The sequence below is a fragment of the Ascidiella aspersa genome, chromosome 6 (genome assembly GCF_963924565.1).
Source record: "Ascidiella aspersa chromosome 6, kaAscAspe10.2, whole genome shotgun sequence".
NCBI lineage: Eukaryota > Metazoa > Chordata > Ascidiacea > Phlebobranchia > Ascidiidae > Ascidiella > Ascidiella aspersa.
Window position 1 is genome coordinate 20,455,419 of NC_139452.1, and position 18,661 is coordinate 20,474,079.

Genomic DNA, 18,661 nt, shown 5'->3' on the forward strand with positions numbered 1-18,661 from the left:
AGGGTTCCCGGAGGTCCGCTGAACCAAATTAAAAGTAGTTACGTAAACAAAAGGAAATGATTTTGACGTTACCGTTCAGAAGACGAGAAGAATCACTTTAATTAGACCGATGTCATTGAGAAGATTTGGGATTAGCCTATACTAAAAATATACTGTTGCTACCAGGCATAGTATATACTAAATGTAAGTTCTTCTATACAAAATTATTTTTAGTTTTCGGCAACATACATTAACGCTCTTTCAATACTTTTCTTCCTTCTTTCACGAGATTATCAATGTCATTTTTCACTTTTCGCAAATTCACGTAACTTCGTTTAAAAACAGTAATTTATTAAAACTATGTGCAAAACAAAACAGTAGCAGTCAATATAACTTCTGCGAGTTATTGTTATAGAACTTAAGAATAAGATTTGTTAAAACACAAAACATTTGCCGTTTGTTGTTACTAAATTATGAACGTGAGAATGAGGTATGAAGTAACGAAGACAACCAGGCGAAACGCGTCGAGATCTAATCATCGTCTTATAGTGAAGCAAACTTCACCGCACATGAAGCGTAAATATAACACGCCACACCAAAAATTGCATAGAGAAACTTCACAATACATCATACATAACTTTATAAGCAGGTTTCTTTACTGCTACTTAGTTGCACGCAACCGTTCTCAAAGCCAGGTGTGACAAGATCACTCGAAGGCTCTTGCAATGTTTGTTGCGTGTCAGCTGGAGTTTTAAAAAGGTCGGGTTTATTAAAATTGTTTTTTGGCAAAGTACCATCCAACACTAACTGCGGGATTGGATTGTTTAAGCCGGGCCTGCGAGAGTTTAAGGAAGCAGTGAGTGAGCAAGATGTTCTCGGAGATTGCCCGCTGCTGCGAGTACGATTCAAACTCAGGTAATGTGAATATGATGGAGCAAGCGAACGACGTGGAATAGCTTCAAGTTGCGAAATTTTGGTCGCAGGATCGTACACTTCGCGTGACTGGCGTACTGACGGGTTGCAACTTGACAAAGCTTTTGTCTGAGGTTTGACGTCGGGAAACGTGGAGCAAGCTGAAGCCGCAACGTCAGGCACACAGATCTTGTGTGCAGAAGATAGAGACGAGTCGCTGCCCCAGAACGAACTGCCGGGTTTATCACGGCTCTCCATGTCCACCGCACTATACGGAAAAGGCCATTCGACGCTGCTGCTATCACTCAGCGATTGCTCACTGCTGCTGCTGAGCGCGGTGTAGTTCTGCTCCCAAGTCCGCGTCAAATCCAAGTTGTCTGGCACCGCAAACGACTTGCGAGGCATCGTCTTTTTCTGAAATAGCTTTTTAAGTCGTTTCGGCGGTGAATTTGCAGAGCTTGTCACTGCGGCACGATGCTCGCTCGATTTTTGTAGAGCAACGAGTGGCGACGATTCGCTGGCGACGACAGGGTCGTAGTAAAGATGCTGTCGGCGAAGCAGCTCAGCTGCGATGTCCGGTAAACCTTGCTCACGGACCACCAGGAGGCCAACCAAATGCTCAACGAGACACACATGGCTATAATAATAAAAACAAAACGTTAAATATTTAAAATCAGGCTTCTGCAGGTAATAAAAACGTGAACGTGATACGGCGCTGCTTAACGCGATGTCTGTAAAACACACACAGCACAAGTACTGCAAACTGTGTTTGGTCAAACAATATATTTAAAAAAATTATCCGCTACAAAGCGGAGCTTCTCTAACTACATGTCGCCACCCTGTTTGATGTGGCAATATTCAACTAAATTGTACACCAATGACAAATGCTGATGCACGTAAGAGAAATGTTCGTTTTACTACTGTCAAACCTTAAGGGTCGCTAAAAGAGGAAAATGAAAAGGGTCACAAAACAACTCATACCATAAAGTTCCGGATGGAATTTCGCAATCTAAGTTGGACGAAGAAGCTTTGTCGTGTCGACAGTGAGTGTGTAGTCCTGGCGCCGACAATGAATTGCACATATCGATCACATTGTTGATCCAATCAGTTTGACGTAAGAAGCGCTGACGGGCGAACAACCGACTCGCAACGCTAGGGGGCGGCACTAAAACGACAGGTTAGCTATGTGATATTTTTAGTAAGATATTTTATTGAAAAATATAATACATAACAAGTTAATTTGTAAATCTAAGGAAAAAACATTGCGAAAAAAATATGTAATAATTCACAACTGAATTCACCAAATATCACGATCTAAGCCTGAACGGAAATCCTACTTGGAATCGAAGGGCACTCACCTGGGTAAGAATGTCGAATATATTTAAGTTTGCTGGTTGAAATGGAAAGCGGCTTCACGGATATTCCCGAAGGTAATTCACAACCGTCACAAGAGCCACTGTGAGAGGCTCCCCTGACCTTGTTCACCATGTAAAGGGTGTCCGGGACTGGGGTGGACGTGGATACGGAAACTAAACGCTGACTGCTGTTGCGTGCAGCAGGGTTTGCTTGGTTTGTTGGATCGTTAGATAGACGCTCCTCCAATATTGCCTGAAAAGTCAATCACCGAAAAGTTAAACATTCGTTTCATGAGCCATATACTTTGGACTTTCTTGTCTGAGTCAAAATCAGTCATTTATAAGTTCTAGTTATTAACTAAATAAGTTCAAGTTATTAACTAGAACTTATAAATGACTGATTTTGACTCAGACAAAAAAGTCTTAAGTATATTGCTACCATTTGAAGTCATTGTCGCCATTAACGTGTATTAGGGCGAGAAGATATCTTCTTTTTTACATATTCAGTTTTCATTTTTTTGTGAGTTGTTATTTTTTTTTCACCTTGGCTTCTTCAAAATGCGGATGGAAGAGTCTTGGCTGTGTGAATCCGAATCCGGCTTTCTCGCGGATCCAAAAGAAAGTATTATCTCGCTGTGAGGCGACAGCAGTGGGATGATTCCACTCAAGCAAATGCTCAGGAGGACAACTGATCACACCACGCTTAATCGCGTTGCTGACAACCTAAATAGTGAATTAATTTTGAATTTCACGATAACAAGCAACGTTCGGTTTTACCATGTGAATAAAAAAATAATTTTGATCAAAATAATTGTTTCGTAAATCAACATAAACGATGTCGTAGTTATCTCAGATAGGTTGGGTTTAATCTATTCGATATATAAAAAAATTATATTGTACGTCGTGGTTGGCCGGAAGAATGTGACGTAAACGGACGTGACGCAACAAAGGCGCAGTGCAGTTGTGTAGCTCCTCGGAGTGGTTGGCAAAAATTACGTCACGGCGTCTGGCCGAGAGAGACGAGGGAGATCGCAGATTTCGAGCAACATTACCCAGCGTCACGTGGCTTCGTACAAGGTTGGGTTCTGCAAGAGGTTGAATTACAGTTAGACTTTGGACGGCGACAAATTGCGATTTAAGGATTAAAATTTAAAAAAGGAAATCAAACAATTTGGACTCCAGCCATAAGACCGAGATAAGAACCAACACCAACGTCAGAATAAAACACAATCGGAATAAGAGCTAAAAGGTCAGAATCAGACCTAAACAACACTTAAACTAACCTCAAACCCCACCCCTAAGTACATCACTGACTCCCCAAATAATTTCAAGACTAACCCATTTTCTAACCTCAGCCAGTACCCACCAATAGCCCCAAACAGGACCAAAAATCCGGTGCCAAAACAGCTACTAGGGCGTTCAAACGTAGTCATCAAAACGGCTGATGCCAGACCGATGGCCCCCGATGGCACCCGATCGTCCCATACCCTCTACCGACAGGTTTGGGTGTTATTTTGTTCATTTAGGCCTTCTTCCGTCGAATTTAGGACTTATTCCGATGAATTTAGACCTTATTTCGACAGATTTAGGTCTTATTTAGACGATTTTGATCTTATGTTGTACTGGATATTACTGCGTATTTGGCTGTATTATGTCGGTGGTCCTAATACTACGGTTTTAGAGATTTTCTGCTTTAGGTATTGTTGCTCTTAGGTCTTATTGTGTGTTCCCAAAATTTTCTAACCTCGTCGATCGATCTTTCGCAACAACTCGTACTCGCCCCACTTTAGAACACATCGAAGAATGTCGAGTTCTGGAGAGTTGACGAAGTCCGACTGAATTATCTCACACATCTCGTCACATGTCAATGACATTAAGGTATCCGACGAGCTTAACTAGAAAACAAATACAAGATCAAAACAACTTTATACATCGCTTATATACATTTTGAATGTATGTGCATTTTTAAAACGATCAGTACCTGTAGAAAGTTTTCTTGAATAAAGCAAATAATTTGCCGATATAACCAAACTGATCCATGAGGCTGTGATGACCAATGAAGCATTTCAACAGCATTTAAACAATTTATCTTCTGCTTGATTAGATTTTCGCATCCTTATATGGGAAAAAAAACTTACATTAATAGTATGAACTTAATAGTAACTAAACACAAAACAAACAAAAGCAAATACATCAATTTAAATTTGCTGTTGCAGGGTTGCCAAACAATTTTTTTGACATTGAAAGACTTTTCGAAGAAGATGTGTAGGTTATTAAAAACATAAAATCAGATCGCTTGACGTAATTCGAAACAAAACAGTATACAGGCCATGGTCAAAACAATTTAACAAAAATAGTAATTGTTTTTAAGCTGGTCATAAAATAAATTCAAAAACTTTTAGAAAATCATACGGTTTTCAAGACTTTTAAAGATTTAAAGACTATGTGGCCCTATGTTAACAACCCAACTAGGAAAAAGTCATTCATAAACTAACTTATTGCTAGATAGCATTAACAGCCCCTACAATACCAGACAAATTGTGTTTAACAGACCCACCAATAAAGCGGTTAAAATACTAAAACAGCAAGTTAAAAATGCGCAAAGCGCAAACACTTTAGCATTTAACATTTTAATGGATTAAAGTTAATAAAAACCATAGTTTCAAACCACTAAAAAAAAAAAAAACTTTTTAGCGGATAGACTAAAATTATCGCGGACCACCGGTTAAGAACCACTACCCTAGTATACATCACATGTGTATGGGTTAAAATAACAAAAAAAGTAATAATCCTTTTACGTTGTATGAGTAGGGTAAAACCGAGAAACTGTCCAATATTTAGAAGCTCTGTGAGATCTTTTAAATCGTTTGATAAAAATTCCATGAGTGTTTCCTCAGGTCCAATAGGTGGAGGGATCTCTTTAAATATGTGCTGCAAGTTTACCTAAAAAGTAATAACAAAAGAATGAGAATCCACATTCTGGTTCGCAAATGTCTCATGGAACCATTGAATTGACAATATTTTTAAATAAATTATATTACTTTTTCTCATGTTTTGTGTTTGCCTCGTATGCATTTTGCACTTTTATTGTTTGCTAAACTGGGATGTGAGGATAAGGATAGCACAATTGTCGCCAAAAACAACAACAAGATTTCATTTATAATTTTGCAATAGATATTTGAAGTGCAGCACACAACATGACTTTGCTGTTGGAAACTATTCCAAATTTGTAGGAAATATACGTATGAATACATCTTTTTCCGAAAAAATTACCGTTTAGGTTGGCATTATAATATTGTTTACTCCCAGCATCAGAACCAAGTCAACATGTTCTTTAAGTTTGCCATTATTTTAAAACTGTCAAACTCCTTAATTTCAAAACTTTTAAATCCTGTTTGGTATAATGATTTCGCCAGAATACTTAACTATTCCAGGAGATAATCAACCTTTTTCTATCTAGAAACAACTTAGGTAAGATAGGAAAAATGAGTATTTAGATGGGATTTGAGTGAGTTGATGTAAAAAAAAACATAGGTGAATAAGTCACAAAACTATACCTTACTAGTTACTACATTAAACCTGTAAATACATCTAACGTTAAATATTTATTTCAAGTAACTTATATTTTAGGGAAACAAAACATTTGCAAAAATTATTATTTATTCTAAATTTTAAAGCAAAAAAATAATCACCTCATCAGTATACATGGCATAAATAACAACACGAAAATAACGTGGGGAGAAAACCTTCCAGTCCAATCCCATTGTCACAACAGTGCGAGGTGAATCGGCATAGTTGGTGGATTCTAGTTGTTGCTGTGTCAATATGAAAATTCATTTTTAATCGCAGTAAATCCAATAAAATTAGTAAAATTGAACAGAGAGAACAAATACAATAAATTACATAAAAATAGCATTTTCTTGTAAAGCCTATTCCAAATTTAATAGTCTAAAAAAGGGTATGCTTGATGACTGAAAATAAATTGTTGCAGCACTCTTCTTAAAAATAAAAAATAAAAATGAAATGATTTATTCAAGTAAGAAATTAATGTTCACAGAGCTAAATTTTTCAGCATGAGTAACAATAAAACAGATATTTATTTGTCAAAATTACAAGATTTAAATAACTAAAATATTACATAGGCACCAATGCAAACCCAAACCATGTATTTGAAATATTGAAATTTTTAGCATTAAAAATTTTATTAAATTTGTGGGTTTTTGAAGTTTTACTAACTTCTACTATGGGTTCACTCTTACATTATAAACTCCTTGATCACTCAATCATATAACCCAATGCCGGATAAATGAGAAAAAAATGTTTATGTTTTCTATACTGCTCTAATCTATTTTAAATAGCTAAGTTTTTATTTCAATCATACCCTGTACTTGATGAGAGCAGAATTGAAAAATGTTGAGCGGGAAGCGAGAACAAAACCATGACAAATTATCTCTGGCTGCTGCAACCTTAATATAATGTTTGAACTATTAGTAAATTTACTCACATTAGAGTAATGCAACTGAGTATAGATTTGATGTTTGGGCACAACTAAGGATGTTCAAAGTAGAATACCCAGGTATTATGAGCCTTTGTCACACTTAGAAAGTAAAATATAGATTGCTTCACACTTAAACAAATAAATACCATAACTTGACCACACTTAATACACACCAAGCTAATACATTATAATATTATCAGTTCTTTTTATGTTAAAAATGAAGCATTTATGTTAGTTAAAGCAAAACAATAGTGCTAAATTCTATTTAAAACACTCTAAAAAAATTAGGTTAGTTATGACATACTTAGATACACTATAAAATTTAAAACTTTACCATTTTTTAAAAAGATTTTAAAAATATCTATTTTATTCTGAAACCTACTTTGTTTATGATGAGAAAGTATATAACTCTAAAGCAACGTATAGATAAATTATTTGTTAATCTTTCCTTACATGGAATGATGTGGCAAATTAGCGGAAGAAATTAATTTTACATCTCCAGTTGCATTTGCAGAGAGCCACAAATCCTTCATGCTGGTGCAGAAATTTTCTTGAAAAGTTCCCAACTTCTCTTTTTTGCTAACATTAAATAAAAAAGCTTTAGTATCAAAATCAGACATGGCTTTAGTATCAAAATCAGTATTATTTACGTGATAACAAAAAGGGAGGTTGACTGTTTTACACAGGCAAAATAAGTTGATGAATTAAAAACAATACTTTGAAAAAATGGATAAGTTTATCCGTAGGACAGTTGAAAAAAACTTAACTTTTAAAAAACTGTGTGGTTTAGGGGAAAATGCACTATTTTCAAATATGTGTAGGTCTATTGCCATATGCCTTTGTCAATAACTTTTTGTATAAAAATGATCATTCAATTGATTATTGCCCTGAATCAGGTATCCCAGGTATCTGAATACATTTAAAATCGCAAGTATCAAATATTCCTATTTAATGCAATGATTCAAAAACTTGGTTGTGAGGCCTATGCCTTCAAAAATTTTTGCTCCAGATACAATAGATGCTTTTGGTAGGACAGTCTATTACAAAAAAATAGAAAAGCTATTTATAGGACATTACAATCTAAATGGAATAATGTTATACAATTCCAACAAAAATCAAATTTTTGTTCCACCCACTTCTTCTAGTATGAAATTGACTGAGCCCTACTCAATTATACACAAGCCAAAAATAGTTGCTGCTTGGCCAAAGTTTAGGAAAGCCCTGGTCAAGGTTAAAAGGTGTAGGCGACCACTATTTACACAATTACTATGATGGGTCATGTAAAGACATGTTAGAACTTGTGGTATTTCCAAGTACAGGCATCCTTTCAGCTTACCATTGCAGAGACAGCTGTTTTTTGGGCAAGTCATCAGATGCCATTGTGTTGGGATTTTTATCTCCTTGTAATGTTTTTCTTTGATTGTTTGTCAAGTCATTCTACATATTCAAATTAAATATATTGAAATAATAGTAAACAAGATAGCACAATAAGTTATAAAAATAACCTTCTTCCTTACAATGTTGAATAAATCTGTAACATCCGCATCTTTGTCATCAATTTGACATTTCTTGCCGTAGATATGTGCCAGCCAGTCTTTCAAAAAGTGGTTTGGTGAAGATTCATTGCTTTTAACATACAAAGTTTTGGATGATTTGTCAAATTCAATGGAAGTACTAGTTGAAGGAACCTTCAAGGTTGTAGCAGATAAAGGTATTTTTGTCCTGGTTTTGTCCTCACAGGCATTGTTTACCTACAAAAAAACACTTTTTAAATTTAAGGACATATTTATACTGTTGATCTGTAGTAATTGACACATGAGTTTGGGCTGCTTAGGGTGCCCGGAGCCCCCTTAGTCGAAAGCTGGGGTGCTTAGCCATCCTTAAAACAAGGGTTACCAATCCCTGCTTATATTCAGGTAGAGTGTCTGAGGAAATACTAATGTGCTTGTTTATAATAAACCCGCTTATTTTTTTATTTGCATTCTCTTTTTGTTTCAAGAATGTTTTTTCAAAGTTAGGATAGTTTGACCGAGGAGTGAAAACTTCATTCAGCCTTTTTTCAGTTATATTAATTATTTTTTCAAATTATAAAAACAGTGTACTCTACAAGTAGTGACCTCGAAATATCCTTTCAAAGAGTACTTGTAGCATGGTTGGTAGTCAAGTAACAAACTTTCAGTTTTTATCTTTTTTCGTGGATTATGTGTAAATTTAAGACATAAGGTGGTTATTTTTTTTTCTAAAAATAATTTAGAGAATGTGTTGATATAAGCAAATTTTTTGTGAAGAATATGAAAATGAAATGTCAAATCAAAATTTGAACAAACCTATTTCTTTTTGGAATTTAGTTTTATTTTCATAACAACTACATGTCATAAAAAAGTTTAGTCTCTTTTTTTTGGTACACCAGTATTTCTTCTTAAAATATTTTTCCTAAAGTTTTTATCAAATAGGCCTCACTGTTGCATTTTTAAGTACTGTATGCTCAATGAGATAAGCTGAAAGATAAAGAAAAAGGGGCTTTTAATATTGAATTTTTTTAATAAGTTTTTCTTGTGGCGAACCTGACAAACATTTATGGAGATACCAGTTAGCACAGAGATTTAGTACCTATAACACTAAAAGCAGAGTCGCATTTTTTAATTAAATATTGTGTATGATAGACACGAATTTGTTTTATGTAGTAGGTGTCTGAAAACTCACAGAAGCAGAGTGTTGTATGGTGTTGAAATGTAGAAACGGGGTCGACAATTTTGTATATTTCAGGCTTGACCTATATTTTATCACAAAAGCTTCTTTTAGTTTATTTGTAGACGCTTGATACTTTTGCAAATGGTATTTTCCCAACATTGCAATTCAGGTAAGTATTGCGCACTGTTAATGAACCTAAACTGAGCGACAACTGGTGGCGTATCTAGAACAGAATTTCTCAAAAGTGCAATTTGCACACTAGTTGAGAGTGAAACTTATTCCAGGGCTTTTGACACACAGCCACATTCTGTGCCTATGCTCCAGTTAGTAATCATGGAAATATATACAAGATAAAACAAATTTCTATTATGAATCTCACTTTTACCAACCTTTGAAGCGCTCCAAGGAATAATGATGCCAGTTCGCTTGCTGAACAACAGACTATGTACTTTCACAGCACATTGCAGTGTGTTGTCAGTTTGGCAGTGGATAATTTGAAGGTCACAAAGAAACTCGCTTTTGCACAAACATAAAAGATCCTGGGATGCAAAGCTGACCAAGGGTCGAGCCAATGAAGCCTGCAATAAAAATGTTTGAACTAGAGATAGACTGATATATCAGTTTAATGATAATATTGGCCAATATTCTACTTCTAACACTATAGCGGCTGATATTTTTGTCAATATTTTACTATGAAAATATGATAAAGCTTTTCCTAAAAAACAAACAAATTTCCTATTTTTAAACTTAAGTTGTGATTTACAAAATATTTTTTAGGTTGCTGTTACCGCATTTGTATGTTTAGCTTTGTTTTAAAGAGGATAAATAATACCATATCAAGAAAATATGTTTTTTTGAACTAACAACGCTCTTTATTATATAACTGTAAATGTTCCTAACAACTGCGAAGTAACAGTTTATTTGGGAGGCGGGTATTTCTGAAATTGTGACATCGAAAACACCCCAAGCACCTTAAACTCGGCCATGGTTGAATTAATTTCTGGCAAGCAACCAATGAATGAAATTGGTTGTATATATAGTAGACTTTTCAATTCCCTTAACGTGGTTTTGCTGTAAAAACAGCATTACATCAACGATAATATGGTTTTTCTTGTGATATAGTATATTGATACAAAGGTTATACATCCTGGTCTTGGACAAAATATACAATAAGATTATTCAAGGTCAACCTTGGTCCAATATCCAATGAGGTCAGGAGCGTAGCATGACAGTTTCAAAGGGGGATGTGACATGATCAGCAACCCAAATCACCTAAGGGGATTCTGGGTGTGGTATGAACAACTCTAGCGGGTATGGACGGAGCCCGAAAATTTTTATGTTTTGTATAGATCAGTGGTTCTCAACCTTTTATGCTTCGTGGCCCTCTTTGAAGGCCTCTAAACCAGGGGTAGGCAATTATTTTTAACCGCAGGTCACATGAGAAACTTAAAATGTTGTCACGGGCCGGGTCAAAAAAGAGGATCTCAAATACACGTAACTATGACGTCATACTACGACGCTAAAAAAATAAATAAGCTAACCAACTTGTTATTATGTTAGGAGTTGTGCGCAAATGTTTCTTAACCTTTTTTTACTTGGGGCGCACCTAGAGACATATGCAAACAGGGCAGTGCACCTTGCGAGCGTAGCGAGCGCGAATTTTTGTAGGTGTACCGGTATTTCTCTTAAATTGCCTGCATTTTTTTTATTATGTAGGTTTTATATAGTTGCATATCTTCAAAAGGACTCCAGCCTTTAAGACTAAAAACCTTATTTTGTCCATTTAAGTTTTGTTCCGATTAATTTTGGACTTATTTTGTGTTTAGGTCTTATTTAGACCATTTTAGATCTTATTCTGTCATGGCTATTACTGCGAATATGGCGTTATTTCGGTGGTCTCAATAGGTCTACTATGGTAGCCTATTTATAGATTAATTATCTGATTTAGATATTGTTGCTTTGTAGGTCTTATTGCGTTTTCTACTGAAAAGGCTTGTGGAATCAATGAGCTAAGCTTAATATGAAAGTAAAAAACATATGTTTCATATAATAGTATAATAGGACCTACATTAAAAAAAATTATTTTAGTCTTCAATACAGGCTTCAAATATAGAGTTTGGATCCGTCCCTAGAAATAGTGTTAACGATACAGCCAAACATGTAGAAATTCCCCCTTGTTTTTGCTTGGCTTATGTATATATTTAGAAAATTAAGCCGCGGGCCGGATTAAATTGGCTGGCGGGCCGGATCCGGCTCACAGGCCGTATGTTGCCCAGGTCTGCTCTAGACCCTCGTGGCCCCCCTGCTTAAAAAAGCTTTGTGTTTAACATATTTACTTGTTTTACTTCTTCACGTAAGACAAATACAGCCATTAATCAAAGATTAAATGTACTTGATTTTAAAACTTGTACAAATAAGCATTTTAATTTAAACTAACTTAGTTAGTCATTACAAATCTTGTTCTTCGACGCCGCCAAGGTATTTTTTATATTCGGCTCTATTTTGTACCGAGCCAAGCGATGTAACTACATGTGTCGAGATGATTTCTCAACTTTTCGTTCTATTAATACGTTACTCTTATCCTACTCTACAAATAAGTTGTGCATGAAACGCTGAATGTTGGCCTAAAAATGACCTTCAATATTTGAATAACCCTGTAGCGTATTTTATGCGTTTAACGATGGAATGTTTCTTGAACTTGCAAATCGTTGCACCTGGCATTACACACTAGTTGCTCGCCCAACAGCATTTGCCGGACACTTAATGATTATAGGAGAAGGGTATCGGCAAGAATTAACTGGCCGATGGACAAAAACGCTGACGCCGCACTGCGGGGCTACGTATGAAAATGAACAGTAATTGTTACACGCCTTTAACCAAGCTTGCCACCCGTGAACAATCAATTAGGTGTAACTTTCCACGATAAAGCGAATAAAAATGATCCAATATTGAATATTCTAAATTAAACATCACAACTGACGAGTCAGACACGTGTCAGACAAATGGGTTACAAAACGTTACAAGAAAGGTTTACAGTCATACTAAAAACACCAAAAATTAAGTTAACTGGTAAATTTTGAAAATAGTGACACTTTAGTTTTCGCAATATCTTGCCAGAGTGTTATGCAATGACCGCTGCGTGGCCCCCCAGGGGGGGGGGGGCGAGGGCCACGGTTGAAAAACCCTGGTCTAGATGCTAAAAACAGCAATTAATAAAAGCTTACAGCTGTTTAAAGTTGTCTGTTTGACACTAGAAAAACGCAACAACTCGTTGACGCATTCAAGTCACATAATTTTAATTGCGCGGGAAACGCTATAGAATTGCGATGCCAAAAAGCCTGAGACGTATCAATCACAAACTTGCACTTCATTGTCACTTGTCAGCACAATTATCGATGCTAATTAAACAAATTTGATTATATTTGTAGTTTGATTTCGCCAATTGTTTGAAGAGTGCAATGACTCTCCTTGTTACAACTGCGACGGTTGAGCGCTCTTTTTAAAGATTGAGACTAATAAAAACATTCAATACAGCGATCTGTGATGAAGAGCGCTTTTAAAATGCACATTTCTGTAGTTTAAACGCCTGTTTATATAATGTTGTTGAGAAGTCTGTTAGTTTTACCAATAAAATATATTTTGGTTATCAGGCATGTTTGAAATTACGCAGGTTATATGGTGAACTGCTAAATGAAACAACGATAATAGGCGGTGATTAGATGGTGGCAGCAATAAGCACCAAAAGTGTTTTCAATGTTAGGTGCAGTTTGGTGTGCCATCGCAGCAATCCTGGTTTTAGTTTGGGATCACTGTATAGTGTTTACTGAAAAAGGGGCAGTATGGCAAAATGCTGGCGACTTGGCGACTATGTCGGCCGAAGAATCAGCCAGAAAACCAAATAAATTGGTGCCAAAAAAATTTAAGTAAAAAAACAAATTTTTTAAATTAAAAAAAAAAATGCTCTAGGTCCCATTACACCAATTCGTGACGGAACAATTCTATATACCCTGGGCGAGAAATTATCTATGCCCACCAGAGTTTGGGCTTTTTTCCTAGCGTTTAAATAATTATTAAATCAACGCACATTATTTGGGCCAGGGTTTGGGTTTGCGTTTGGGTTCAGGTTGGTCAAGTGTTATTAATTCTGTCTCACATTCTTAGTTAATCTTTTGTGAATTTGCAGCAAATATTTTCATTTTATCTAGGGCAGGAGTTTACCACCTCAAGGTCTAAAAGTCAGAGTTTTCTGCCCTTGGATGCCCGAATTGTTGCAGACCTTTTTGCTTAGAAGTGCACTAATTTCTAGCGGATCGGCTCCCTTATTGATACCTTTATTCTATTAACTATGAATCTCAAAAACATGTATATATACAAAGTTAGGCCTCTCATTAAGCCAGTATAAAGTGCCACTTACAAAATGCTAAAAAACGCTGTTTTTTTATAGATTTAAATATCCTTAGAGTCAACTTGGGAGTACCCTAATAAATCTTTTGAAGTTAGTTTGTTGAAGGATTTTTAAATAGTTTATGTTCATAAATTATTGCGTTTGATTTTAGGACAACTTACTGCATTATACAACTCTTTTAAAGTGGAGCTCAGCTGGTATTGAGATATCAGAGATTGCAAGTCTTTAATATTCCAATTAGAGGTAAGAAACCGAATATGTCTGCCATGAATTGACAATTTTGATGCCAACCTAAAAATGACAAAAAACAAGTTTTAATAAATAATTTATAAGTAGTTTTAGTTTTCACTTAAAAGTGAACAATTGAAACACCTTTTGTAGATGTTGGGAATGTTCAACTTTTTCCTTAAAGTTGTTAATCCTGATCTAGACTTTCTGCTTGCAGCTTGAAATTTCTTCTGTTGTTTTCCCATCATCTTTATTTTGATTAGTCATTTCCGAAGTAGGAATATTGATTTAGCAACTAAACACAACTCTCACTGTAACAGTCATATTAATTTAGATCAAAATAATTTATAGTATAAACAATCTTCCATACTAATTTCATAATTTTATCCAGTAATAGTTATTCCAACAGAGAATATTCAGATAAACAAAAAAAGGATTAGTCACCATGAACTAAAATGTCCTAAATTAATATTTTAGCCTTCAGTTTCTTAATATATTTGCACAGAAGGGGCTAACCCGGTCTACAAACCCTGTAGACCAGGGGTAAGTGCGACTCTTTAACCAGTTTTATGCGGCTCTTACAGTCAGGTTGTATTGGAGTTTTTTAGGATAACCAGTGTAAATTTTTGTGTGCCTTATTATTTGCCTTTGAATTTAATTACTTCAATGCCAAAATGTTTTCTTTTTGGAAACTTTATTTATTCAGAATATCCATGGCCCGCTTTAAAGCAGGGAAGTCCTGAATGCAGCACTTATTTTACGCCCGAATTACCTTGGTCAACTAGTCTATTTAACCAGGCAAGTAGCATGACATTCTAAAAGGGGGGTGTCACACAATCACCAAACCTATACAAGTAGGGGGCTGTGTGTGGGGTTGAAACACACCCCAGAAAAAAAATACATTTTGTATATTGTAGACGCTTAAAACGTTTATTATTAGGTTCATGACACTCTGTAAAATTGTACTGGATGTGCAAAAATTGCAACATTTCACCTTGTTGACTAACCAATGTCTATAGTCACATGATTTTAATTGCGCATGAAACACTATGATTTGCGATGTGACGTTTAAATCATATTTAAAGGTTGTTAAACTGTTACACTCTGCTATGGGTGAGATCAAAAATGTTAAAATCGCCAATTGTATCGACAACAAATTTACTGCTACAAATGAATTACATATCTCAACAAAATGAAACAAATAGTGCCTTAGAGTTCAAGATTAGCATGGATTAAACTCTACTTAGTTTTAGCCATTTGTAGGTCATGTGTATTCATTCACTATGGCTAGCTTTTTAACATGCTCATGTAGAGTGGCTATTTAAATTGAAATAGTGCCAATGTTTCCAGAAAGAAAAAGCAATTTTTGGTTAAATCCGTAGATGTCAAACAAAACTTACGTATTCCCACAAATTTATGGACCAAATGTGTTAGTGCCCCATTTCATAAAGACACACAAATGACCATAAACTTATTCACTCAAAAATTGAATTTACTCACTCAAATCGCTGTAAGCTAAGGCATACAACAAGGAGGTACTTGTTAGTTGCAAACTAATTCTATACCCATTTACCAAACGAGACCGGCTCATTGTTACATATATGACAAATGGGACGATTATAGTACTTCAAAGTTCGGTAACCGGTTGCCGGGCAAATAGGCTGTTCCAAAATATACTATTAATGTGCTCTAAGGTGCATATTTTGCCGTAGTGCACCTTCGAATGTGTACTGCTAAGGACTACATCTATATGTTTAGTACCAGCTTTTTACAACTGTGATATACAATTAAAATAAAAGGTTGTCACTTGTTTTTTTTTATTTCCCTTAATATCTAATATTCTACTTCTTCTAAATACATTTAATACTATTGTAAAACATTTATCAAAAACATGGGATTTTCCGGCGCTGGTCTAGAATCCTACCACAACGAACAATAATATTTCTGTTAGGGTGCGGGTTAGCGTTTGGGTAGGCTAAGCAATAAGGCGCTAGCCTACAATCCTATCACACAACTAATTGTTCAACGCAAATTGTTTAGAAGTATTATTATGGCGCTGGTCTTAAATTATTCCACAGTTTCGACTGGAGGTTATATTGCTAACAATATTTAGGTTGGGTGAGAGTTAGCGCTTTGGTGGGTCGAGTATTATATTTATTATTAGATACCTTCCTTGCCATTTAACTTTGACAACTCGTTTCGTTAAAGTTAAAATAAATTGAAATTTCGGCGCTGGTCTAGAATCCTACCACAATGCAAATTATTTGGGTTAGGGTGCGGGGTTAGCGTTTGGGTTAGGGTGGGTCAAGTATTATTATTAAATAATGAATATATTAATACCTGACCCACCCTTACCCAAACACTAATCGACACCCTAACTCAAATATTGCGTGTTGTTTTAATAATGTGGTAGGATTCTAGACCAGCGCCGAAATTTCTACACAATCCTTATATTGGTTACATCTTTTCAGTAAACACTCTTATATCGAAAAAACAGACAAGCACCGGAAAATCTAAGTTCCAGTTAATTGTTTTACAATAGCTTTGTACATTTAGAACAATTAGAATATTTGATATTAAGGTATATGTAAATACCAAAACCAAATGACAACATTTTTTTGAATTGTATATCACAGTTGTAAAAAGCTCGTACTAAACATCGATGTAGTTTGGTACTCTACAGTAACTTTTTTTAAATGAGGTAAGATTCTAGACCAGCGCAAAAACCTAAATCTAGGTGTAAAAAAATAGCGCTGGCAACCCTGCAACAAACAGACATTTCTTACATTCTGACATCATAACGTAAGGTTGTTACGTTGGTGTCCTGTGTATGTGGTATTAAAATGAATGATGTAATTTGCTTCACTAAACATGTCATTGAAGCATAAAATACAGCGGCCATTTTAGCTGAGAGAACCCTTTATGCCTGCTTAAAATAATAGCGCACCCCGTAATGGTTAAAATGTAAAGTAATTACCGTTAAATTAAACGTGATATTCGGGATAGTATACTTGCATTTTGCGTAGTCTGACAAAAAGTAAGAATACAGCTGTGTTCTCCTAACTTAGTTCTCATAATCCTTATTAAATATTTTGTTACATTAGTTGTCCGTGTAAGTAGCTGAAGCCTCGTGTTATGGCCCAGGATAGTCCGAACACAAGCTAGCGGGCGGGACCGGATCATGCCTTTTAGAGGCCTAAGAATTTGGTGTCCTATAAAGGCCTATTATGTGTCATTCAAAATATTTTCGAGGGTTAAGGTGTAATTAATTTAGATGGTTTTTGTTTTGGAAGTAGTTCTTATAACAACAAACATTGATAGAGAGGTTTAAGATGATATTTAAGGAAAGTAAGCAAAATTTATTTCAACCGGGCCACTATTGAGGTATAAGTCGTCTGACCAACTATTTTCTTAAACACTGAGGCACCATTGAAAAGTTGGCTATGAATTGTTTTGTGGTGCCCTGATTGATGTGATGCTAAACCGGCAACATTGCGCCCGTGACCCGTCAAGCCGATCAAGTTTTCGCCGGACATTGCCCTGTTGGACGTTTTAATTATACCCAATCTCCAAAAGTAACGTTATGCAGTCGCGGTTACAACGGACATGACGTCAATGCATTTACAATAAAACATGAGCATGGTAACTTTGAGGCTGTCGGGCATCCACTGATTTAACTAACAAATAAATAAAAATGCAAAACCTACAACATATTCGTTCAAGCATTGTTCAGTTTACTGACTTTGAAGTGCAACAGTTTAAAATCCTTGAAGGGATTAAACATCATATAGATAATTGCGACACCGCAATTCCATAGCGTTACATGCGTTTTGAAAGTCACCATAATCTCCTAAATCGGCGTTTTCAGCTCGAGAATTCAAGAAAGGTAAAAATTTTCAGTAGCCTACCCGTCCGACCCTAAGTGTTTTGAGTTAATCGTGTACCGTGACCTCCCCACCCCCCCCTAAGCCCATAACAATTTTTTTAAGGGTATTACAAAGTTACATCAAAACAGGCAATCTCAACAAACCTAATGTTCTCTCATGAACCCGTGCGCAAAAATGCAACTGATATCTTCAGCGAAATAGCAAAAGTTAAAACAAGTCTTGATAAGAAATGATAGCTCAGACTTATCTGCGAGCAGAATCATATCATCGAAAGAGTCATGGCGGTATCAAAAGAGCATAGGTTATTACACCGACCCCTGACTCTATAGTACAGTGGTTCTCAACCGCGGTCCGCGTCAACTTTTCTGCCTGTCCGCCAAATATAATACAATTTTTTATCTCAATTGCGAAATGCAAGAATTTGAAGTCTTGTCAATCAAGTTTAGAACCTCGCCAGTTCCGTAATTTGCAACATTGTGGCGTAACATAGAGTTAATGGTCTTTAAACTTTACTGTACGTTACAATGCTGCGTGTTGTGCCCAACTGATTAAAAGTTGGCTACAACTCGTTGAAGTCCTAAACTTTAAGACCAGTTGTAGGCCTATAAGAAAAACTTCAATAGAACCACGTATGATATCAAAAAGAGTAGCAACGAATTGCTAATTAAAATGAAGTTTCCATTCTGTGCTTTTAAGTTGCATATTA

At 35.7% G+C, this 18,661-nt stretch overlaps 1 protein-coding gene across 2 annotated transcripts; it reads right to left on the reverse strand.

Annotated features, from left to right (window-relative positions):
* Positions 1 to 383: 383 nt before the first annotated feature.
* Positions 384 to 14,373, reverse strand: LOC146140682 (BTB/POZ domain-containing protein 7-like). 2 transcript variants are annotated; one of them, XM_083391826.1, is made up of 16 exons: positions 14,213 to 14,373; positions 14,002 to 14,131; positions 9,825 to 10,013; positions 8,262 to 8,495; positions 8,081 to 8,181; positions 7,198 to 7,323; positions 6,628 to 6,712; positions 5,939 to 6,061; positions 5,045 to 5,189; positions 4,228 to 4,361; positions 3,991 to 4,141; positions 3,147 to 3,331; positions 2,790 to 2,969; positions 2,250 to 2,499; positions 1,873 to 2,056; positions 384 to 1,528 (listed from the first exon to the last, which is right to left on the reverse strand). In XM_083391826.1, exons 1-16 carry the CDS (start codon positions 14,314 to 14,316, stop codon positions 619 to 621), a joined length of 3,231 nt encoding a protein of 1,076 aa, XP_083247952.1. In that variant the 5' UTR covers positions 14,317 to 14,373; the 3' UTR covers positions 384 to 618. The 2 variants fall into 2 exon arrangements, with proteins under 2 accessions (XP_083247952.1, XP_083247951.1); XM_083391825.1 differs by having other exon boundaries at positions 8,250 to 8,495.
* Between the last annotated feature and the right edge of the window lie 4,288 nt (positions 14,374 to 18,661).